Source organism: Zingiber officinale, chromosome 10B (assembly GCF_018446385.1).
Source record: "Zingiber officinale cultivar Zhangliang chromosome 10B, Zo_v1.1, whole genome shotgun sequence".
In the NCBI taxonomy this organism is placed as follows: Eukaryota; Viridiplantae; Streptophyta; class Magnoliopsida; order Zingiberales; family Zingiberaceae; genus Zingiber; species Zingiber officinale.
In genome coordinates this window covers 23,335,306-23,355,936 of record NC_056005.1, presented here as the reverse complement: position 1 = coordinate 23,355,936, position 20,631 = coordinate 23,335,306, and the positions used below count along the sequence as shown (strand labels likewise).

General features: G+C 38.7%; 1 protein-coding gene across 1 annotated transcript; it reads right to left on the bottom strand.

Moving 5' to 3' along the window:
* Nucleotides 1-613: 613 nt before the first annotated feature.
* LOC122029739 lies at nt 614-2,882 on the bottom strand. Its single transcript, XM_042588855.1, has 7 exons — nt 2,450-2,882; nt 2,288-2,359; nt 1,954-2,018; nt 1,396-1,531; nt 1,251-1,334; nt 1,019-1,126; nt 614-894 (listed from the first exon to the last, which is right to left on the bottom strand). Exons 1-7 carry the CDS (start codon nt 2,609-2,611, stop codon nt 823-825), a joined length of 699 nt encoding a protein of 232 aa, XP_042444789.1. The 5' UTR covers nt 2,612-2,882; the 3' UTR covers nt 614-822.
* Between the last annotated feature and the right edge of the window lie 17,749 nt (nt 2,883-20,631).

The window sequence follows — 20,631 nt, the reverse complement described above, 5'->3', positions numbered from 1 at the left end:
ACAACCTGAAGCTACGAAGTTTCAATTCCTGGTTGTCGGTATAGCCTTTTCAGTACAGTTTTATAATAATCTCTTGTAACCTTTTTGCACGATTATAGTTGTTGCCCAAAGTAAACGCTCAACGAGCGTGAGCCTTGGAGTAGGAGTCACCATAGATTCCGAACCAAGTAAATCCTTATATTTGTTGGTGTCCTTCTGTGCATTGTTTCTCTATTATTCCACTGCGTTATTCGATAAATTTTAAACCGATAAGTGAAAGTCACGAGTACTATTCACCCCCCAGCACTTTTCGATCCAACATTTACATCCTTATAGGAAACACCAACTTGGGAAGGGAGGAGATTTATCAGGTTAGTTTGGGGAACCAAAAGCTATAACTCCCTTGTGAAGAAAATACTAGCACAATTGTTTAACTGATAGGGATTATACGCATGCTGTTTCATTTTGATTTTTTTTATTAATTTTATGAGAGTTGATAATAGAAATGGAATGAAAACTAAAATGTTTTATATTTTTTAACCAAACAGCAACCCAATATTATTTTCGATTTAATTTGATTCGCGGTATGTTTCTGACTATTCATATCCAATGCATCGACTTAGGAGCATGACCATGTAAGATCTCTCATCGTAATGACTCCTTTGATATGTATGACAATAAAAAAATTACATGTTTTGGCATTGCATTTCTATACAAGAACAATGCTCTGTTGCCTTTTTTTTTCCTTTTACTATTGAAAAAAGAAGAGATGAAGGGGCAGTTTCATTGGCCACTCAATGAAACTGAAGAAGATTGGGAATTAAGAATGATACAAATGTGCAGTCATAAACGTATTTGAATTCTCTGCTCGTAGTGCTCCAATGTTTCCCTGTGCGCGGAGAAAGTCTCTCCCACCTGTTAGATATGAAAATAGAACAAAACAATTAGAAAATACAATTTAAAAGAAAGCAATTTAATTCTTTATTGAAGAAAAAGAAATGGGGAAGTGAAAGGAAAAATAAAAAACAAAATTGCTCACATGGAAGTGCTGCAGTTGCTCTTGCTGCTGTGCTTCCTGAAATGCTGAAATGAACCGTATCACCAAGTACAATGGCAGAAGAATTACACTGGCTCTCAGCAGGAACACCTGTGGCACACACCTCAAATCCTGTTTATCTCAACAAATTGAATCGGCTAAATGCATTTTATTCTTAATCACTCTAGTAATGTTCGAACATTTGAGGATATGCCTCAAGAGACTTCATACTTACAGTGAGAAAGGTGAATGCATAATAATGATCGGCCCCAACAGTCATTATAGTGACCAGGTTTCTGACCAAGAATATGACCATGAACTGAAAACAAATTAAATCATCAGTTTCAACATGGCTAACCAGCTTAAGCAATCTAACATACAATGAGGGCGACAGATCGGAAGTAGGATGCACGTCGGCGGGATGCTGGTGAGCACTCGTCGGAGTCTGTATCATTGTAGGGGACAAACTCTGGGTTATGAGGGTCGTAGTTCAGCCTGGGGACCTCCAAGCTCCCTCTGCCCAGAATGATTAAAGCAAGTTAATTAATTATCATGAGAGCAATTAGTGTTGTTTTTGTATATGCAGTTCTACACAATAGTAAAACACTTAAATTAAGAGGATTAGCAGTAAAGCCTTTTAAGATCAACTTGTAAATGTGTACTTTAAATTTATTCCCTAAAAAAAATGGCCTCATAATCTTTGTGCCCCCATTTTATCTAGTATTAAAAGCAGGATTAGCTTGCAAAATAAGAGAAAGCTGCAAGCACAAGCACAAGCACAAGCAAAAGATGGGCCACCACCAATAAAGCAAAGATTTCAAATTCAAACAGGCCAAACTGTGTTCATCTCCAATGGAACAGGACACTAGACCAAGAAATTTACACTGTAAAAGATTTAAATAGAAAAGAAGGGGGATGTGAGGTGAAGAGTTTGTTACCTGATCGTCACACCCACATCGACCAAGGCCTTCTTCTCAGCGATGGTGTATCCAGGTTCAAATTCCTGCAACATTTACTTATTTATTGATTTCGGTCATAGTTTGAATACATGTCAAATGGTCTTCTTGGCATTTTTTTATCATTAAATTTTCTTTTTCTTTGGTAGGTGGATGAGGAGGTTGAGAAAATATCTTGCGTTTGATTAATCTACTCATCGGTCCCATGATGTCAGCTCCACCACAAGCAACTCAAAAAGATAACGAAAGACAAATTCTTTCCATGTTTTCAGTTTGATTTCCAAAAATTCGTGTTGCGGAGAATGAGAACCCTAACCTGAAGGCAGATCTCGCAGACAGCGTTTCCCTTCTCGTCGCACCATCTTTGTGTGCATTCCCTGTGAGCAAACTGGAATCAGAAGCAAGATTAGACCTTCTTCACGCACAAACTTCCGTCGCGATCGCACCAGAAGGCGAGGAGAAAAGGGAAAGGCCTGACCTTGAGCGTGCCGGAGCAAGCGCAGGGGGATTCCATGGTGGCGGACCCCTCTTCCTCTTCCTCATGGCAAATCCTGCAGAAGCGCACGGATGAAGCTGCTGCAACGGCAGGATCATGGTCACCTCTCCGCAATCTGATTTCTTGCCCTTCTCCGGTCTCCATCCTCTTCTTGCTCCGCCTCTCCTTGTGGCAGTAAATCAGATCGGCATCTCGTGCAGCTTCTGGGGATATAAATAAGGAGGGGAAATGGGAAGGAGAAAAGGACCGCCATGTCCTTGCGAGCAGAGGAGGAGAATTTGGATGAAACGGTTTGACCACCAAAATTGAAATTGAAATTGAAATGTTCCAAGTTGAATTCTTCCCCCTCAACCCAACCCTGCTGTTCCTTAAAGGTGAGCTATTTGACTTGTTGATCAAATCGGACTGAAAAAAAAATTGTCCGGTGTATTCGAATTTATCGTTGCACCAACCCTTCTCATTTCAGATTTTAAATAATGAATAATATCATTATATTTAGGTTAAATTGTGCCGTCCCTAATAAGTCTTATCTAACCATTTTGCCGGCATTCGTCTTCTAAGACTTCCGCTGTCTCGCGTAGAAAACAAATGGAGTGAAATCTTACTATTTGCATATTTATTTATGTAATTTTTTTACATGTGTTTAAGAAAATTTATATTTTATAATTTTGAAAATCTTGAATCGCAGACCATTGAATGAATTTCTCATTAATATTATTTTATTTTTTTATTATTTTAAATATGCACAATCTATTTTTATTACTTTTGAGCTGCATATTAAAGTATTTAAAAACGAATAGATGGAGATGTTTGTCTAGAATTGATTCATCTCGATATTGTTTAACACTTCGATTATTGTTAAACCCCTCTCATCTAACATTTCGATTATTTAAACTCCTCTCGTCTAACACTTTATGTTAAACTTCTCTCATCTTTAATTATTTGGGGTCGATTATAAATTGACCTCATAATTTATATTCTTTTCACATAATCTGAGCACGGATTATAAATTTACATGAAATGTCTTCAACTATTTACCTCATTCTATAGATTGTAGGATTACCTTGGAGGTATCACTAAGATGACATCTTCACCTTTTGCTATAAAAATAGAAATTATGAATTTAATGAATAAAGTTTATGAACCATATTCGTAAATAATGTTCACGAATAAATTTATAAATCATATTTGATCCTGTCCGAAATCTAGGTCAGACGGACTGCCAAGGTGATGTGGACGGAATGTTGATTGAGTGAGGAGGGGGGGTATGCTAAGCTAGCTTCTATATTGATCAAGTTGTTCGAAGTCTTCTGGTCAACACCACTTGCAGCTAGAGATCGTGTTATCCCAGTCTCTATTTTCCCGATGCTCGAGGCAAATCTAACGAATATATAAGAATAGGCTAATACTAGAATAATGAAATGAATGAAGAGTAAGTACAATAACGTACCCTGGCCTAAGAGGGTGCCCTCGGGTGGATCGACGAGTTGGTCAGGACGCTGTTTGAGTTGTCGTGACTCAGAAGAGTAGATGACTCTGAACATGCTGGAGAGCTGGATCTGACGATGCGGAGTCGGACGTGAACTGGACTCGGAAGACGGCATGCAGGCTAGGACCTAACAGCGGCATGCTAGTCGGGATATGACATCAGCACGTAGGCCGGAATATGATATCGGCACGTAAGTCGGGATATGATATCAGCGTGCATGTCAGAATACAACGTTGGCACACATGCCGAAACACCACAACGACATGAAGTCTGGAACACGACGCACCGACTAGAACAAGACAACGGATAAGATCAAACCACAATGATAGTGAGGACTCGAAGGCCTAATCAACATCGGAAGCATGTGACAGTAGCAAATCCGATATTGGATGGACATCGGAAGTGTACAGTAGTGTGCATCGGATGCCAAATCAACTTTAGATATGTACGACAAGATAGATCGAAAGCCAGCCACGACAATAAGGGCCGACTGCAAGCGATGGTAAGCATGGGGCGTTTGAGGCAGCACTGAAGGGTGGAGGTGACGTCCATCTCCACAAGAGAGGGTGACGTGCGCTGTAGGGCGATATAGGCGACAACAGGAGAGAAAGAGATGGGAGGCTGCGATCCAGCTGGAGACCAGTGGCACGGGAGGAGGGGATGATGTTGCCTGATGAGGGTGGCAGCAAGCAAGCTAGGGAAAGGTTGCACCCGTGACGCTAGAGAGGATCGACGGTGATCGCTGGAAGCTGTGGAGGTTAAAGGTGACTAAATGTGTAGCTGTGACTGGATTTGGGAGCGAAGGCCAAAGGCATCGACGGCTAGTGGTGGCCCTGCGGAGGTGTCGATGGGTATCCTTGTGGATGTCAGATTCGGTAGAGGAGAGGTGAATCCGACGCTATGGGCCGGCGCATGGCTAGCAACAAGGTTGCGACATCTGGCAAGAGGAGAGGGAAAGTCGAAGAGGGGAGCGGTGGCTCGCCAACGATGAGGTGTGTCCTGGTGGCTGATGCGATGGCAACTGGTTGATGTGGCGACGACCGTCGGAGAGAGAGGAAGAGAGGAGAGATGACATCAGTGTCATCAGGATGGAGAAGGAAGAGGGGAATCAGTCGTTGTGAGGGGCAACGACCGCAGTGGGTGACGCCGGGGGTGGCATGAACAACGATGAGCCCGCTCTCATGGCGGTGGCGGCCACCACGAAGGAGAAGGCCCCCCCCCTGTGCATGAACAGTATCTCCTCTAAAAAGCCCTAGCTAGTAATTGACCAAAATGTCCATCCTCCTTTTCCTAATGCCTCCTCTGCCCTTAAGACATATCCACATCACAAGCCTCCTCTTCAAGTTTAGTCGAAGGAGACGCAAGTTCGACTGACTAGACTAAGTCTAACATAAAGCGGATTCGTTTCTGAATGCAAGTTAGATTATTCGATCGGTCGTATAATGTCAAACGAATAGCGACTGCGGGGCGAAGTGATGAGCGGGGAACAAAAAAGAGTACTGAACAAGTGTCGAATGAGATAAGTATCGACGAAGCAACGATCGAAGTAAATGTTGATCGAACAGTGAGCATCTGACATAGCGACGATAAAAACAAGTGCCCCCTTTATTTATGTTTTTTTTTTTCATGTGTTTAAGGAAATCTATATTTTATAATTTTGAAAATCTTGAATCGCAGGCCGTTGAATGAATTTCTCTTTAATATTATTTTAAATATGCACAATCTATATTTATTAGTTTTTAGCTGCATATTAGAGTATTTTAAAAACGAATAGATAGAGTTGTTTGTCTATCAACTAATTCATCTGGATATTGTTTAATAGTTTTATTATTGGTTAAACTTCCCAACTTATTTAGATATTTGACGATCGACTGTAAACTCATCTTATAATTTAAAATTTTTAATATAACATAAAAACGAACGGTAAGAAATATCTGGATAAATATAATCATTTATTACTATAATACTTTAATCATTATTGGCTTAAAACAATGACTTAAAAACTATCAATTGAATTTTTTTTTAAAAAAACTAATTATTGTTTGATAATTAATCTATTTTAGTTTGGTGGCTTATAATTTGAAGTGAAATCTTACTACTTGTATATTTATTTATGTATGTTTTATAAAAAAAAAAAATTAATTACAAATATCAATTTGACAATAGAGTGAAGTTTTTTAAATTTAGTTTTTAATTTTTTTTTGTAGTTTATCGATTATATTAGGGATGACAATAAATCGGATTTTATATTTTTCATCTATATTCCCATTTATTATATCCATATCCATCCAAATATTCATACATATTAGAGGATTGAATATCCTCTATATTAATAATAATTTTTTCCATTCCATCTAACTATCATCATTCAATAAAAACATATTAGAATTAACATCATATATAAAATATAATTAAAAAATAAATTAAACTCTAAATAATGTTTTCATATTTTTTTTCATTCAAAACGGATATCAAATCCTTTATCGGATAAAATTGTTGTATATTCTATTTTAGATACACATTATTCTTATAATTTTTTCTAAGCTTTATTGTATGAGATTCATACTAAAGCATTCTAGAACGAACAAAAGTGTTTTTCATTTGATTCATCTACATACTTTTTGACATTTTTATTGTGATTGGCTTGAAATGGTGACTTGATTAGTATAGTAATTGATGAACTTAAATCACCTAATTCAAGTCTAATAATTTTTTTTCTAAGGTAAGAAAATATTGTTCACTTAAAAGAAAAGGTTTGCAGTGCATTCAATATGAAGCTAGATCACTTAAATATACTCAAAAATGTATAAATCTAATGGTTGAAGCAGGAAGAATGCCTGTCCAAGGGAGAGAAAAATTATTTCCTATTAAAAATTCACAATTAAAGTGGTTCTTCCTTCTAATTCATTTTTAATTTAAAAAGGTGAAAGAGTAAATTACATTAACAAAGCATCTCATGCTTGTCATATAAACCTTCTTTATCATGTATAATCACAAGTTCATTCATATATCCTAGGTGCACATAACCATTCATGATCAAATTTAGTATTTGACTTGATAATAATTTATTTTTGTTTTTTTAATACACATAAACTCACTTAAATGAATAAATTTATATACATATATATAGATTTTGGGATCAATTCTAAGTGGATGTAAAATACCTGACTAAATTTCTGACCTTCCCATGTAAAGGGTTGTTGTATTAGGGAAAATATTTTTCATGATTTACTCCATTCTAGAAAATATGGGGTTACCCTGGAGGTGCTGCTAATGACATCTTCATCTTTTGCTCCAAGCAACAGAAATTATGAATAATTCATAAATTTTATGAATAAAGTTTGTGAACCATGTTCATAAATAATGTTTACGAACAAATTTGTAAATCATATTCATAAAAAAAAAATTCTTAACAACATGATAAATAAATAAAGAATCTTTCAAAATAAATAAATAAGTTTATATTATGAAACTTAATAATAGATCAAACAAGCTAGTTTAAAATTATAATATTTCAAACAATAAAATGAACTTAATTGAAAGCTCGATAATATCTAAACGAATTAAGTTCAAATTCATTAAACAGAAATTAAATTAAATTTAAATAATCATTTTCAATGACTTGATTCATTTTAGGCTCAATTTTACTTTACTCAATTATATTATCTAACAAGCTAGACTCATTTACTGCCCTCCTACTTATAGTATCTAATTATCTTAAGTCAAGCCAATAAACAAACGGACGTTCCTTTATTTTTAAGCTTGTTTTGTCCCAATTTAATTCTAAATCCCATTCCTTAATCCCTAATATCATCATTTTAAAAAAATTATTTTCCTAGGAGCTGTCCAATTATTTCATCCCCTTAAAAAATTAGCATACGGCATTTCCTTTCTTCGGGTTAAGACAAGCAAGAAAGCAAACAAATGGCCAATGCAGCAATACATTTGACCAGAAGCAACCCAATGAAAATAATTTTGCGTAGGCTTTTGGGCGTTAAATTCTTGCCATTTGCATTTTGCCAATTGCATGACTAGCACGACGTTTAAATGTCAAATTAACTTCCTAATCACTATTTTTGGAGGTGAGTGGCCTTCAGCTGCTGTGGTAAGCGGATTATTAGCAAGGAATAATATTTTTACACCCTGTTGTAGGAATATTCAGTCCCGTCATCTACTTACCTCAATAGTTATTATGATTTATTCTTTTTATATTGACCGTGAGACCGATTGACAGAGATCCTACAAATGAGAGTTATCAATTTTTTCGAAGGTGAGTAGCCTATTTTCAAATTTATTTATCAGATAAATTTAAAAATATTCGTGATAATTCATCTAGAAGCCGGCCTCTATAATAAAAAATCCACTATAAAATATATCCTTGCCCTACCTGAGTTTTGAACCATGGGGCATATGAATCCTTCGAATATTTGACTGTTGTACCGTGTGCTAGAAGAGGCAATTAGTTGCATGATTTAGGAGTTTCATGATTCAAAAGCTTGTCCAATCCGACACAAAACTAGTCGTCAGATTTCTATTATAAAATTCCACACACACATCTCAATTAAGTTTATTTAAAAAATGTGCTGAACGAAATGTCAAAAAGGAGCAATTTCTTGAATATTTGTGCAAATATTCAACTAATGGACAAATCAGGCGTCCACTTGGAAATGATTGTGACAACGACCGACCGGCCCATGCCATAAGTTAAGGCCCATGATTATGATAACAAGGCCCAGCGCGGCCTACTTAGAAACATTATTATAGTCAAATGAGAAAAGGGTAGAAGGCTGTCAAGAGGAGCTCCTGAGCGGCGGTGGTGGAGGAATAACAATGGTTGGAAGGAGGGGGAGGATTGTAATACTAAAAGGGTTGGAAGGCGGTGGTGCGTTTTAGTAAATGCTGGTCGACGAAAGGAGGCGGAGGGGAGTGTCAATAGAAGGTGCAAGACTGCTAGTGGTAGCAGAAGGCGGAGGAGGGATAAGCCATCAATGAGTTGTCTTCTTTGTTGATGAAGCTACCGATCACCAAAAGGAGGAATGGATCGTCAAAGATGCTTGCCGGTCTTGAGAGAGAGAGAGAAGGAGAGTTAGAATGGAAAACAGAGGGTGCCTATGCTCAATCACTCCGACGCTCAGTTAAATTTTCGGCAATGGAGAAATAGAGAAGAGGGGCAATAATCGGTAGAAATATGTATGTGTGTAATTGCATATGTGTGCATCCCTCCATTTGTGAGAGCAGACGTCTTTTATATTACTATCGTTGAATACTTCTCTCCAATTGTGCAAGTATTAATTGGTGATGGATATTAGTCATACTCTGGTAAAGGAGATGTAACATCATTGATATTTGTACTATAGAAGACAACACTTATAAGTTATCATATGATAGGTGTACCATGATCTCCCACGTACTCTGACTACCCACGTGATATATCACGTGCCTTTGGCCGGTGGGGCCAAGGTGTCAGGTTGATAGAATCAACTGGAGTTTAGGCAAAGCGTCAAGTCAGTTGGACCAGTTGTAATTTGGGTAGAGCGTCCGATAAGTGTAACTGAGTTGAATGGACTGATGGTGTTGAGCTGAATGCCTAATGGATGTTAGTTGTGGCATTGAGTTGAATGGCGAATGAATATTAGTCAATGGCGTTGGGTCAGATACTGAATGGGCATCCATCGATGGAGTTGAGCAAAATGCCGAATAGATGACAGTCGATGAAGCTGAGTTGAATGACACTAGGGAGCTTAGATGAGGAGTTGAATAGACTAAATTGAAAAAGTCGGGAGAACTAAATACCAGGAGTCGGATAGATAAGGAGTCGGGGGAGCTAAACCCTAGGAGTTGTAGATTGAATTTGAAGGAGTCGAGGGAGCTGAGCCCCATAAGTCAGAATGACTAAATCTGAAGGAGTCGAGGGAGCTGAGTCCCAGGAGTTGGATAAACCGAATCTAAAGGAATCGAGAGAGCTGAGTTCCAGGAGTTGAGTAGAGCTAATATGAAGGAGTCACGAAGCTAAACCCTAGGAGTTGGATAGACCAAATTTGAAGGAGTTAGGGGAGCTGAACCCTAGGAGTCGGATAGACTGAATATGAAGGAGTCAAGGGAGTTGAGCCCTAGGAGTTGAGTAGACTGAATCTAAAGGAGTCGATGGAGCTGAGGTTTGTTTTGACTTCTATCTTTGCTTGACCTTTGACTAGCCAACAAGGCTAAACCTTGGGTAAGCTTTAGTTAGTCTCTGTATCATAAGACTTCTTGCCAAATCTAATTGAAAGAGGCCCGAATCCAACTAACTAGAGTATAGTATAATTTGATATGCCTATCGACTTGACCCCTAGGGCTGATGTGGCAGAGGAACTTTACCGGTCTACTGTTAGGGAGTCCAACACAGATGCATACTAAAACATATTTTGTAAACATACGCAGTTAAAAACAAATAATAATTACAACACATACATCACACACTTACAAGATACAACACGATCAAGACATAACCACATAATAAAATTTTATGAAATAACTTTTATTCTAGTTATACCCTATGGATGACCAAAAATGGGAATGACATCAACCAAGTGATGCTATCAAGCCTCGCCTCTATTCATACCCACACCAAACTATCATCAAGATGACTTCCAAAGCTACTAGTTGTGTCTCCTCTTTGGTACTAGCCGACAATCAGAGACGTTGTGATCAGAGAGAGGATCTCACCATCATTTCAATATTTGGTGGTGTTACAAACCAGATGATAGCAAACGTAAAGGATTTCCTACTCGCTTTGATGTCTGGCGGCATTCACAACTTAACAGTACGAGGCAAAGTGAAGACAGTCGGATCACTGTCGTTTAGGGATGGTTCTCACTGCTGTCGAAGGTGTGGCTAGTGGCAGGAACTCCGGTGGTCAATAGTTGATTGCTAGATGGAGGGCAGTCGGCGGTCAAACCCTTCGGTAGCACATGGTAAGCGACGACACATGGCTGGCGGTGGCACATGGGCAACAACACCTTGCTAGTGTCTATGCTTGGATAGTGGATGAACGACGATCATCAGACTTTTGTCGGCAAGGGCAACAATTAGGGAGGTCTAGTGGTTGAAGAAGCACCAGCGATGGAGCTTCCGTAGGCAGTGGTGCAAGGAGAGAAGAGGAGGAGAGGGTAATGAGATGATTACACTACAACAAAACTGCTAAAAGACAACACCACTAAGGCAACGATTATAGGAAAACCATTGTAAATTTGGCAAAAGATAATAGTTTTTGATAAAATCATTGCCTTTGATAAAACAGTTATCCCAAAATACAACGATTTGTCACTATCTGTTATCCTTTAGCATAATGATTTTTTAAAAATAATAATATATTTTGCAACAATTTTCTAAAACCATTATCTTTAAGTGAATTTTTTTTCTTTACAATGGTTGGGACAATGGCCAGCGAAATTATAAACGTATGTTTTTCCCACCTTAAAACTCTCGTCAAAAATTGATTCACAACAGTTTATAATTGTTGTCAATGAAATTATAACCATTGTGTTAATCCCGCCTAAAAACTCCATCAAAAATTGGGAACAATAGCAAAAGTTTTTTTTTATCTCTAGTGCCACTATTCAGGAAAAGTAAAGCTTTCATCCTCCGTCATGGATGGATTACTCCCCTTCGATCTTGTCTCTTCCCCTTCCTTCTACTACTTTGAGTCCTTGGTCTTTGCTTTCCTTGTCCCCTTGGCAGCTCGAATCGGAGGAAGAAAAACCATTCCATCTCTTCTCTCATGTGAACGAACAAGAAGGAAGAGGAGGGGGGGGCACTTCACGCAACATCCCCCCGATGCACCAATGTAGTGATTCTTCTTCCTCCTTCATGGTTCATCTGCTCCACTCCCAAGGGCCAACAACAACCTCCTCTCCACTGACTGATGGCCATCACACACCTCATCTTCTCAAGCACCTACCGTCATCCCTAACCTCCAACCCGACGCCAACACAAAAGCCCTCTTCTCACGCGGACACACTCCCGATGCCAAGCACCCAACACCGGAACTCCTTCATCATCATCATCATCATCATCTTCTTCTTCTTCTTCCACCCATCGCCAACACCACCGAAGCTCCCCACCTCCTCTTCGGGTTAGAAGAGGAGGAGAGCTTCTTCCTTCCTCTTCATCCTCCTAGCCACACCATCATCCCCTTCTTCAGGTTAGAAGAAGGGATCCATCCGATCATTTTCTCCAGCAGCATCTTCGGTGATCCACAGAGATCTTCCCTTCGACTAGAAGGGAAGTGCTCCCACCTTCCAGCAATTCCACCAAGAGCTTATAGCCACCTCACCTCTTTAGGTTAGAAGAGAAGAGCTCTTCATTAGTCCGTAAACATCTAGCAGCCCTGTCTCCGCCAAGTTCTCAGCCCCTTCGCATTCCAGACAGCAGTTGCTTATGAAGTTCCCTTGCAACCATTGTCATCCATCTCCGATGTGTTGGCTCGATTTCTTCATTATTGTTATGCTTGTTAACTATTGTTAGTTGTCTTTCTTTGAGTTAACATGTAATTGATTGAATGCTTATAATGGGATTTGCTCCCCATGTTTAAAATTGCATGCTTTAGGTTTGAATTGGTAGATGCATATTAGGTGTTTGATGAATTTCCCCAATCATTCATATTTTTCATTTGTTGCAATTAGGTTAGTTTGATTCTTGCATATCTTGTCTCTTTCGATTGTTTTAAGTTCTTGTTTTTGTTCAAATGCAATTAGATTAGATTAGTATAGGTTTCATTCATGCTTTACTTTATGTTGCTTTTAATTTTATTGTAATCGTAGCTTAGGTTAGCATATATTCCTTTAACTTGCATTGTCTTTCATTTATTATGATTAGATTTCATACTTATTTTACTATTTCATTTCTTAGTCTTAGAATTCAAAATCCAAACCCCCCAAATTTCATATCAAAACCCCAAAAGAAATAATCAATCCTGAAGTTATCATCCTATCATTACATTCCTTCTGAGACAACCCGAGTCACCTCTATACTACCTTACTGTAGAAGGAATTTGGTAACTTTAATTGTAATTTGATAAGCTCCCGTAGTACGACATTAGAGCTCGTATCAGTCGGTGAATTAGTAATGACTACAAAGTTATTTACAGCTGATTATATTTCTTCAAATTGTCACGGCTAACACTTTCTTTTTATTCCTATAGAAAACTAAACCGACACAATATAGCACTAGGGGATTACGAGGACTTGGGCTAACCCCACATATTTTAGCTATTATAGTAAATTCGGGAACTACAGTTGACCCGAAGACCGGAAAAGAAGTAAAAGGAAAAGAAAGAATGGTCTTTAACTAAAATGGATTGAATGATCTTACAAACAAAGACCAATATAGCCTCCCAGGAATTAACACCATTTTGAGGAATGTTAGTAATAGTAAGATCTACTCTAAATTTGACATCAAAAGTGGTTTTTATCAAGTCGCAATGCACCCCGACTCTGTGGAATGGACTGCATTCTGGGTACCTGACAGTCTTTATGAATGGTTGGTCATGTCATTCGGATTAAAAAATATGTCAGCAATCTTTCAGAGAAAGATGAACACCTGTTTCAAAGGGACAGAGGAATTTATTGCTATTTACATGGATGATATCTTGGTTTTCTCATGCAATGAAAAGGAGCATGCAGAACAACTAAAGAAATTATTAAATATTTGTAGATTAAATGGGCTTGTATTAAGCCCAATAAAAATAAAGATTGTTGTTCCGGAAATAGAATTCCTTGGCGTAATACTAGGTAATGGCAAGATCAAACTCCAACTCCACATCATTTCTAAGATTGTTGATTTCAAAGAAGAAGAGCTAAAGACTACAAAGGGGATGCAATCCTAGCTAGGGTTACTCAATTACGGTAGAAACTACATTCCCAACTTGGGAAAATTATTAAGTCCTTTTTTGCAAAAATTAACCCAACTAGGGATAATAGGATGAATAACTAAGATTGGGCTTTGGTTTATAAGAAAATTAAGACGCTAATCCTGACGTTACCATATCTCAAAGTTCCACCTGAAGAATGTTTCATTATTTTAGAAATTGATGGCTACATGGAAGGTTGGGCAGAGTTTGCAAATGAAAGAAGTGCAATTTTGACCCAAGAACAATAGAAAAGGTTTTTGCTTATGCTAGTGGGAAGTTCAATCTGCCAAAATCAACCATTGATGATGGAATACACGCAATCATGAATTCACTTGAAGCATTAAAAATCTATTTCTTGGATAAAGAAAGTTTAATCATCACGACGGATAGCTATCATTAGATTCTTTGGAAAATCAACCAATAAAACCATCCAGAGTAAGATGGTTGGTGTTCACATATTATATTACCGGCACCGACATTTCTGTTCAATTTAAGCATATAGAGGGAAGGGATAATCAATTAGCCGACGCCTTATCAAGACTAATTAATTGTCTTATTATTATTGAATGGCCGGAGGAAGCACTCGACAAATTGGAGCTAGTAGCACCTGCCCTTCAGGAGATAAAGGAAAGGCCCAATCTGGAAGCTCAAGTCCAGATAGCCCAGACTCTCCTGACCTTGTCAACCTCGCTAGGCGATACCAACAACTATTGCAGGACCTCCATCAACAATACCCAATATTCCTCGACGAGTATGACGAAAGACGACAGCAACTACATCAACTACAACAACAGGCTGTTGTACAAGAAGCTAACTCCCTCCAGCAGCTTAGGTTGCTGCACATACTTTGAAAAAGCAAGAGTGCAAGAGGAGGAGCACATTCGACAATTGGTGGTCAGATTGGTACCCGGCTACCAAACAAATTGATGAGCAATTGGAGACGACTGCCAACCTGTTACACGATGCTTTTCGACGAATGGATTCCTTCCAGCTCTGAATGACTCTTTTGCGGAAGTAGTGGGCCCATCAGAACCCAACAACTCAACCCACTAGTTCTTGTCTTGTAAATTATTAAAGTAGGAATATTGTAAGATGGGAACCTTTCCTATCCGAAGGGCATCCTCTAGCTGTAAAGAGGATAACCACATGAATATGTGCTGTAAAGGAGATTCCTTCTTATCATAAGGACATCCTCCAGCTGTAAAGGGGATAACACGCGTTCTTCCTTATCATGTAAGGGTATGTGTCGATGGGGCCCAATGAGCACCCGACATCTCTTACTTCTTCTATATAAGGAGGAAACAAACCCTTTGCAGAGACATAAGCGATCCTTAGTCTCTACTCAGGGGTGCCTTGTAATCTCTCCAGAAGTAATAAAATATATGAATTTTCATCTTTATCTCTTTATTTTTATTATTTCTAAGGGTTTCCCCCTAGATCGTCGGCCGACCTTCTCTTGACCTGTCGACCCGGCTTGCCGACCCCCATCCTAGTATCAGAGCTAAGTGGAAAGATGACCGTGGTAGCTCTTAAGCTCATAGGGTCAAGATACAAAGGGAAGGATTTCTAGAATTTCATGTACCCCCTTGTTTTAGGTAATAATTTTTACGATTATACTTTTATAGCAATTAGGGTTGTTGGTATTATGCAAACTGAGTAATGTAAAAGTACAGGTCCTAACTTGACAATAAGGCAAGGAGGCCTAAGTAGTCCAAGGGCACACCTGTGTGAGCAAAACTCGGGGAGGAACTGCCCTGCCCTATAGCCCTAAATTATGATCGTAATTTATGTCTGAAACTTGGGGAAAATCTATATAGGATTGGTACAAAAATTCTAGAACATCCCACCTAGAGTATCTTGACCTTGCTTCTATTGATAAAATCACCACAAAACAACTAGCCAATAACCTTGCAGTAATTTAAGACAGGACTTGCCTATCTTCAAAAGTTAATCTAAAGCACTTTAAGTAACTTCTTGAAAGGTGCCAAAACCTTGAAAAAGAAGTTCTTGAGTTAAAAAGTTCTTTGAGAAACCTAACACTTGTATATACAGAGAATAAACCCCTAACAAAGCAGGAAGTTCGTGAGCTGGTCGCTGAGATAACAGAGCAACCCAAACTTGTTGAAAAAGAAGCCCTTAGATTTGCAAAAGAACTCAGCAAGAAACTTAAAAGAGCAGAGACCTTGCTCTTAAGGCTTGAAAAGTGGACAACTTCATGAGCAATTATGTTCTAAAAAGGAACACAGTTGTTTACAAAGAAGAGGTAAAGGCGACAGAACAAATCGAATCCCCTACCATAGGATTCGCACGACCCAATGATTTCCAAGGACCAACATCTAGGGATTCTACAATCATAAAATAGAATAACACACAACTTCATCTATTAACCCATATAGCGGAAGTCTTAAAGGACATGCAAGCTGACTTAAAGACTATCCTGGAGCAAACTAAGAAAGGTGTATAGATGACAACAATACCAAACGACTTGGCTGACAAACTCAAAAATTTATCCCTAGGCCTAGCAAACAAGCCTAAGGAAGCTAGAGGTAAACTTCACATCTTTAAAGACCCTTATAAAATATTAAAGGAAGAAGAAGAGAAGTTGAAGTAGTAATGGCTACAAGATCATCTACTTCTACCTCCATAACTCCTTTATTTGAAGATCAAATTAGGGAGTACCGAAAAAACCAAATGAGGCTTCATAATGCGCATTAAGCAGCAAGAAGGTTAGGCAGGCACCTAACAAGAGGATCAACACCGGTGCAAACTCTAGAACTACAAATTGATCCTCAGTCACAATTACAGTTGTCTATGCAGGAGCGAGCATCCATTGTACTGGCAGAAGTCCTTTATCATTCAAGAAGAGTTTATGTACATCGCTCCGAAGAATCACTGCTCGTGACTGAAGGAAGCCAAGTGGACCGAAACTTTATACAAGAAGATAGTTTTTATCAACTCCAACATAACGACATGCAATATATTCATATGGGCATCCTCCAAGTGCATATACAAACTCTGCACAGGCAGGAGGAAGGCATAATGGCCTTAATTATCTTTAGAGACAATAGATGGCTTGGAGATCAGTCTATCCGTTCCACAATGGAGGTTGATCTAACTAAGGGAAGCCAATTAGTATATATTATTGCAGATATCATGCTAACAATTGGAGATTTCTTTAGAAATATACAGATCTCTATTCTTACAAGAGGATATGAGAAATGACAACACGGAGAAGCAAATCTTCTTATTACAAGGGGCATGGTGGGGAGACTCTCTAACACACCAAACGTAGGTTTCCCATATGAAGTACATGGAGTCATTGACTATTTAACAAGCCATGGTATTCGGGCTCTCCCAAGAAGGCGTTATTCCACAACAACTCTTCAAGGATCAAATTGGATCTTACAACCCCCACCCCCCTCCCTTTGCAACCATCCGAGATGAATAGTCGTAATCTTATGGATAGAAGAATTTCGTAAGCTTCTCTAACTATGTGGCAGCTAGTACCAACCGACCTCCTCATTATAATCAAAAGGATGATGAAACCCAAAGTGATGAAGAGGAAGTTTGCTCTTTCCACACTCTAGCTGTATTAATGGAAAGACAACCTAACGTTTTCTCTTATGAAGAAGAAGAACAAGAGGAGCAAGAAGCCTCCACTTCAAAAGAATTTCCTTATATATTAATACACAAACTCTCAGAAATAGCGACGACGCTACAGAGGAAAACTTCTGGTGGAGCCAGGTTCGACCTAGCAGTTGATAAGACATGCGTCATAGAGCCCAGAGGGTGAGCCCTACTCTCAACAGGGCTTAGCCTAGAAATTCCCTGGGGAACCTACGGATGCCCGGTCGCACGATCTGGAGAGGCATATAAACTAGGAATTGATGTCAGAGCAGGAGTAATTGACTGTGACTATAGAGGTGAAATCAAAATTCTTTTTTTTTAATCATTCAGATCAAAAGGTCTACATTTATCAAGGAGACCGTGTTGCTCAAATAATCTTTGAAAAAAATCATCCTCCTAGACATCATACTAGTCCCAATTTTATCAAGGACCCAACGAGGCACAGCAGGACTTGGCTCAACCAATATGACACTCGTACCAGACTTGGCAATATTTGACAAATTACTACCAAAGGAGAAGCACGTCATTGCAATGCTTTTCAAGGAAGGATACTCCCCAGATGATCCTATAGAAAACCTTGCAGGAGATGCAAGCCCATTGGCCTCTACTCTCTGGTCCAAGGACCTTTCCATAGATGATTCTGAGGATAACTTTCTTGAACATATACAATTCCTCGCCAGTCTAATAGAGCCTTATCCAGAATCCTCATATGATAACAATAATGTTTCAAAATGGGACTCCTATAGAGACGACGAAGAGAACGAATGAACTAATCCATTCGTCGCGAAAGGTGGTGGGATACGAAGAAATCACCACCACCAGCTGATAGCATCAGGACTAGAGTACCCTACCCTCAACCGTTTGGAGGAAGCTGTACAAATTGAGGAGTGATAACAACAAATTTACTCAACTGGTACAGTAATATCTCCGTATATGCCACCAAAGGACACCCACCTGCAAGAGCGGATCCCCAGCCATCTAGACCACAACCTATATATGAACAACAACTACTTTAAATAAGATTCAAGGGAGGGAACAATAATGAATTATGGACACTTCCATCTGCACAATAACAAAGAGGAGCTATGTTTATTATACTAGAACAACGAGGCCTCTTTGATGACTCATTTTCAAGGTGGGAATCCATTACAAAAAATCATATTACATGGCAAGCCTTTATAGATCCAAGAGATAAAATAGAATATATGAAAAATCTACTTGGAGAAATTGAGAAGATCACATGGATCCAATGGAGGATGAGTTATCCAGTAGAATATGAAGCCCTAGTCATTATTGGTGATCGAAGAGAAGGGACTCAAAATATAATATCCCAAATGCAAAGGGTTTTCTCATTAGAAGACCTTGCCCAAGGATCTGCAACAATTCAAGACACAACCTATAGAGATCCGAAAAAACTCTCATGTGACAACGTCAAAAATATTATTCAATACATGAATGACTAAATGAGGGTTGCGACAAAAATAGGAAGAATGTATGCAGGGCCAGAATTATCCGAGAAATTTTGGCTTAAAATGTCAAGCGACCTTGGAAATAGGGTCAAAGCAGCCTTCGACAAAAAATATCCAAGGCTAACGGTGGGGGTAATCCCTCAAGTTTTGTTCGCCTACAAATTCCTGGAATAAGAGTGCAAAGATGTCACATTTAAACGGGCCCTGAAGAATCTATCATTTTGTAGTCAAATACCTATACCGGGCTACTATAAAAACCAAGGGCAGAAGAAGAAGTATGGTCTCAGGCGATCAAAAACTTATAAAGGAAAGCCTCACGAGACACATGTAAGAATTGAGAAAAGAAAGCATCTGGTCTAAAACAAAAAATGTAAGTGCTATCTTTGCGGGCAAGAGGGTCATTTTGCTAGGGAATGACCTAATGAACGCTGCAATATCAAAAGAGTTGCCATTTTTGAACAACTTCACTTTCCAAAAGATTGCGATATCATATCAGTATAGGAAGGGGAAGAACAGAGTGATGTCATTTTTAGCATCTCTGCAGGAGAAGAAGATGATGATGATTTTCAAAGGTCAATCCAACCCTTCATCTTAACTCTAACACTATTTTTATGCTGGGGCAGATTAACGGAGGATGCAGACCACAGATAAATGTGCTTGAAGAGCAATTAAACTGTGAACATGATTGACATCATAATGAGCAAATTTTTCCTCCCCAGCCAAGCATATGCACTTGCTGTAAAAGAGCCACTATCCAGAGGACAAGGATTCATTGCCCAAGATGCCTAATAATTGCATGCAATCTATGTGGACCATATTACTTTAATAAAGAAGTTCTCATGGCTCCAGCAACACCAGTACCCTTCTTCCCCAAGCAACTACTCAGAGAACAACAATATTATATCTCCTGGTGTGAAGGAGAAATTAAAAGACCTCGAAAGGAGGTACACTATTATAAGTCCTAGTAAGAGGAGCTACTCTTAGAAAAAGAGTTAAGGGAGGACCTCAGATAATTAAAAAGGGGAAAGGAAATGGAAGAAACCACCAATGTCCTCCTGGAAGAAACAACACACAGGATTGTGACCCAAGAAATAAGAGGTTCAAGGTTAGTAAAAAATATACTTTAAAACCTAACAATTGAAATTGGCATTCCAAAAATACCAAGGTTTTCCCTCAAAGCTATATTAGATACTAGGGACACTACATGTTGCATAAATAAAAAATCAGTGCCTACAGAATCACTTGAAAAAAATACTTTTGCGGTCAACTTTAGTGGCATAAATTTGCAACAGACTGCAGACATGAAAATGAAGCAAGGAAGGATATTCATAGGGGAAAATGTGTTCAGAATCCCCTACACCAACAGCTTCCCTATGATCCTTGGCTACAACATACAAATGATAATCGATTGTAACTTCATACGAGCTATGCATGGAGGACTACGCATCGAAGGAAATGTGGTAAATTTCTATAAGAACCTTACTACTATTAACACTTTGCCTTCCATCACAGCCACAACAATTGAAGAACTTGAGCTGGGAGAAGAAGAATATATTCAAATAAAAGAAATAGTACATTATTTTACCGGAGCTTCCCAGCAAAAATTCAAAGAGAAATTTGAACCCCTTCTAAGGGAACTGCAAGACCAAGAATATATTGGTGATAATCCTAAAAAGCATTGGGTCAAAAA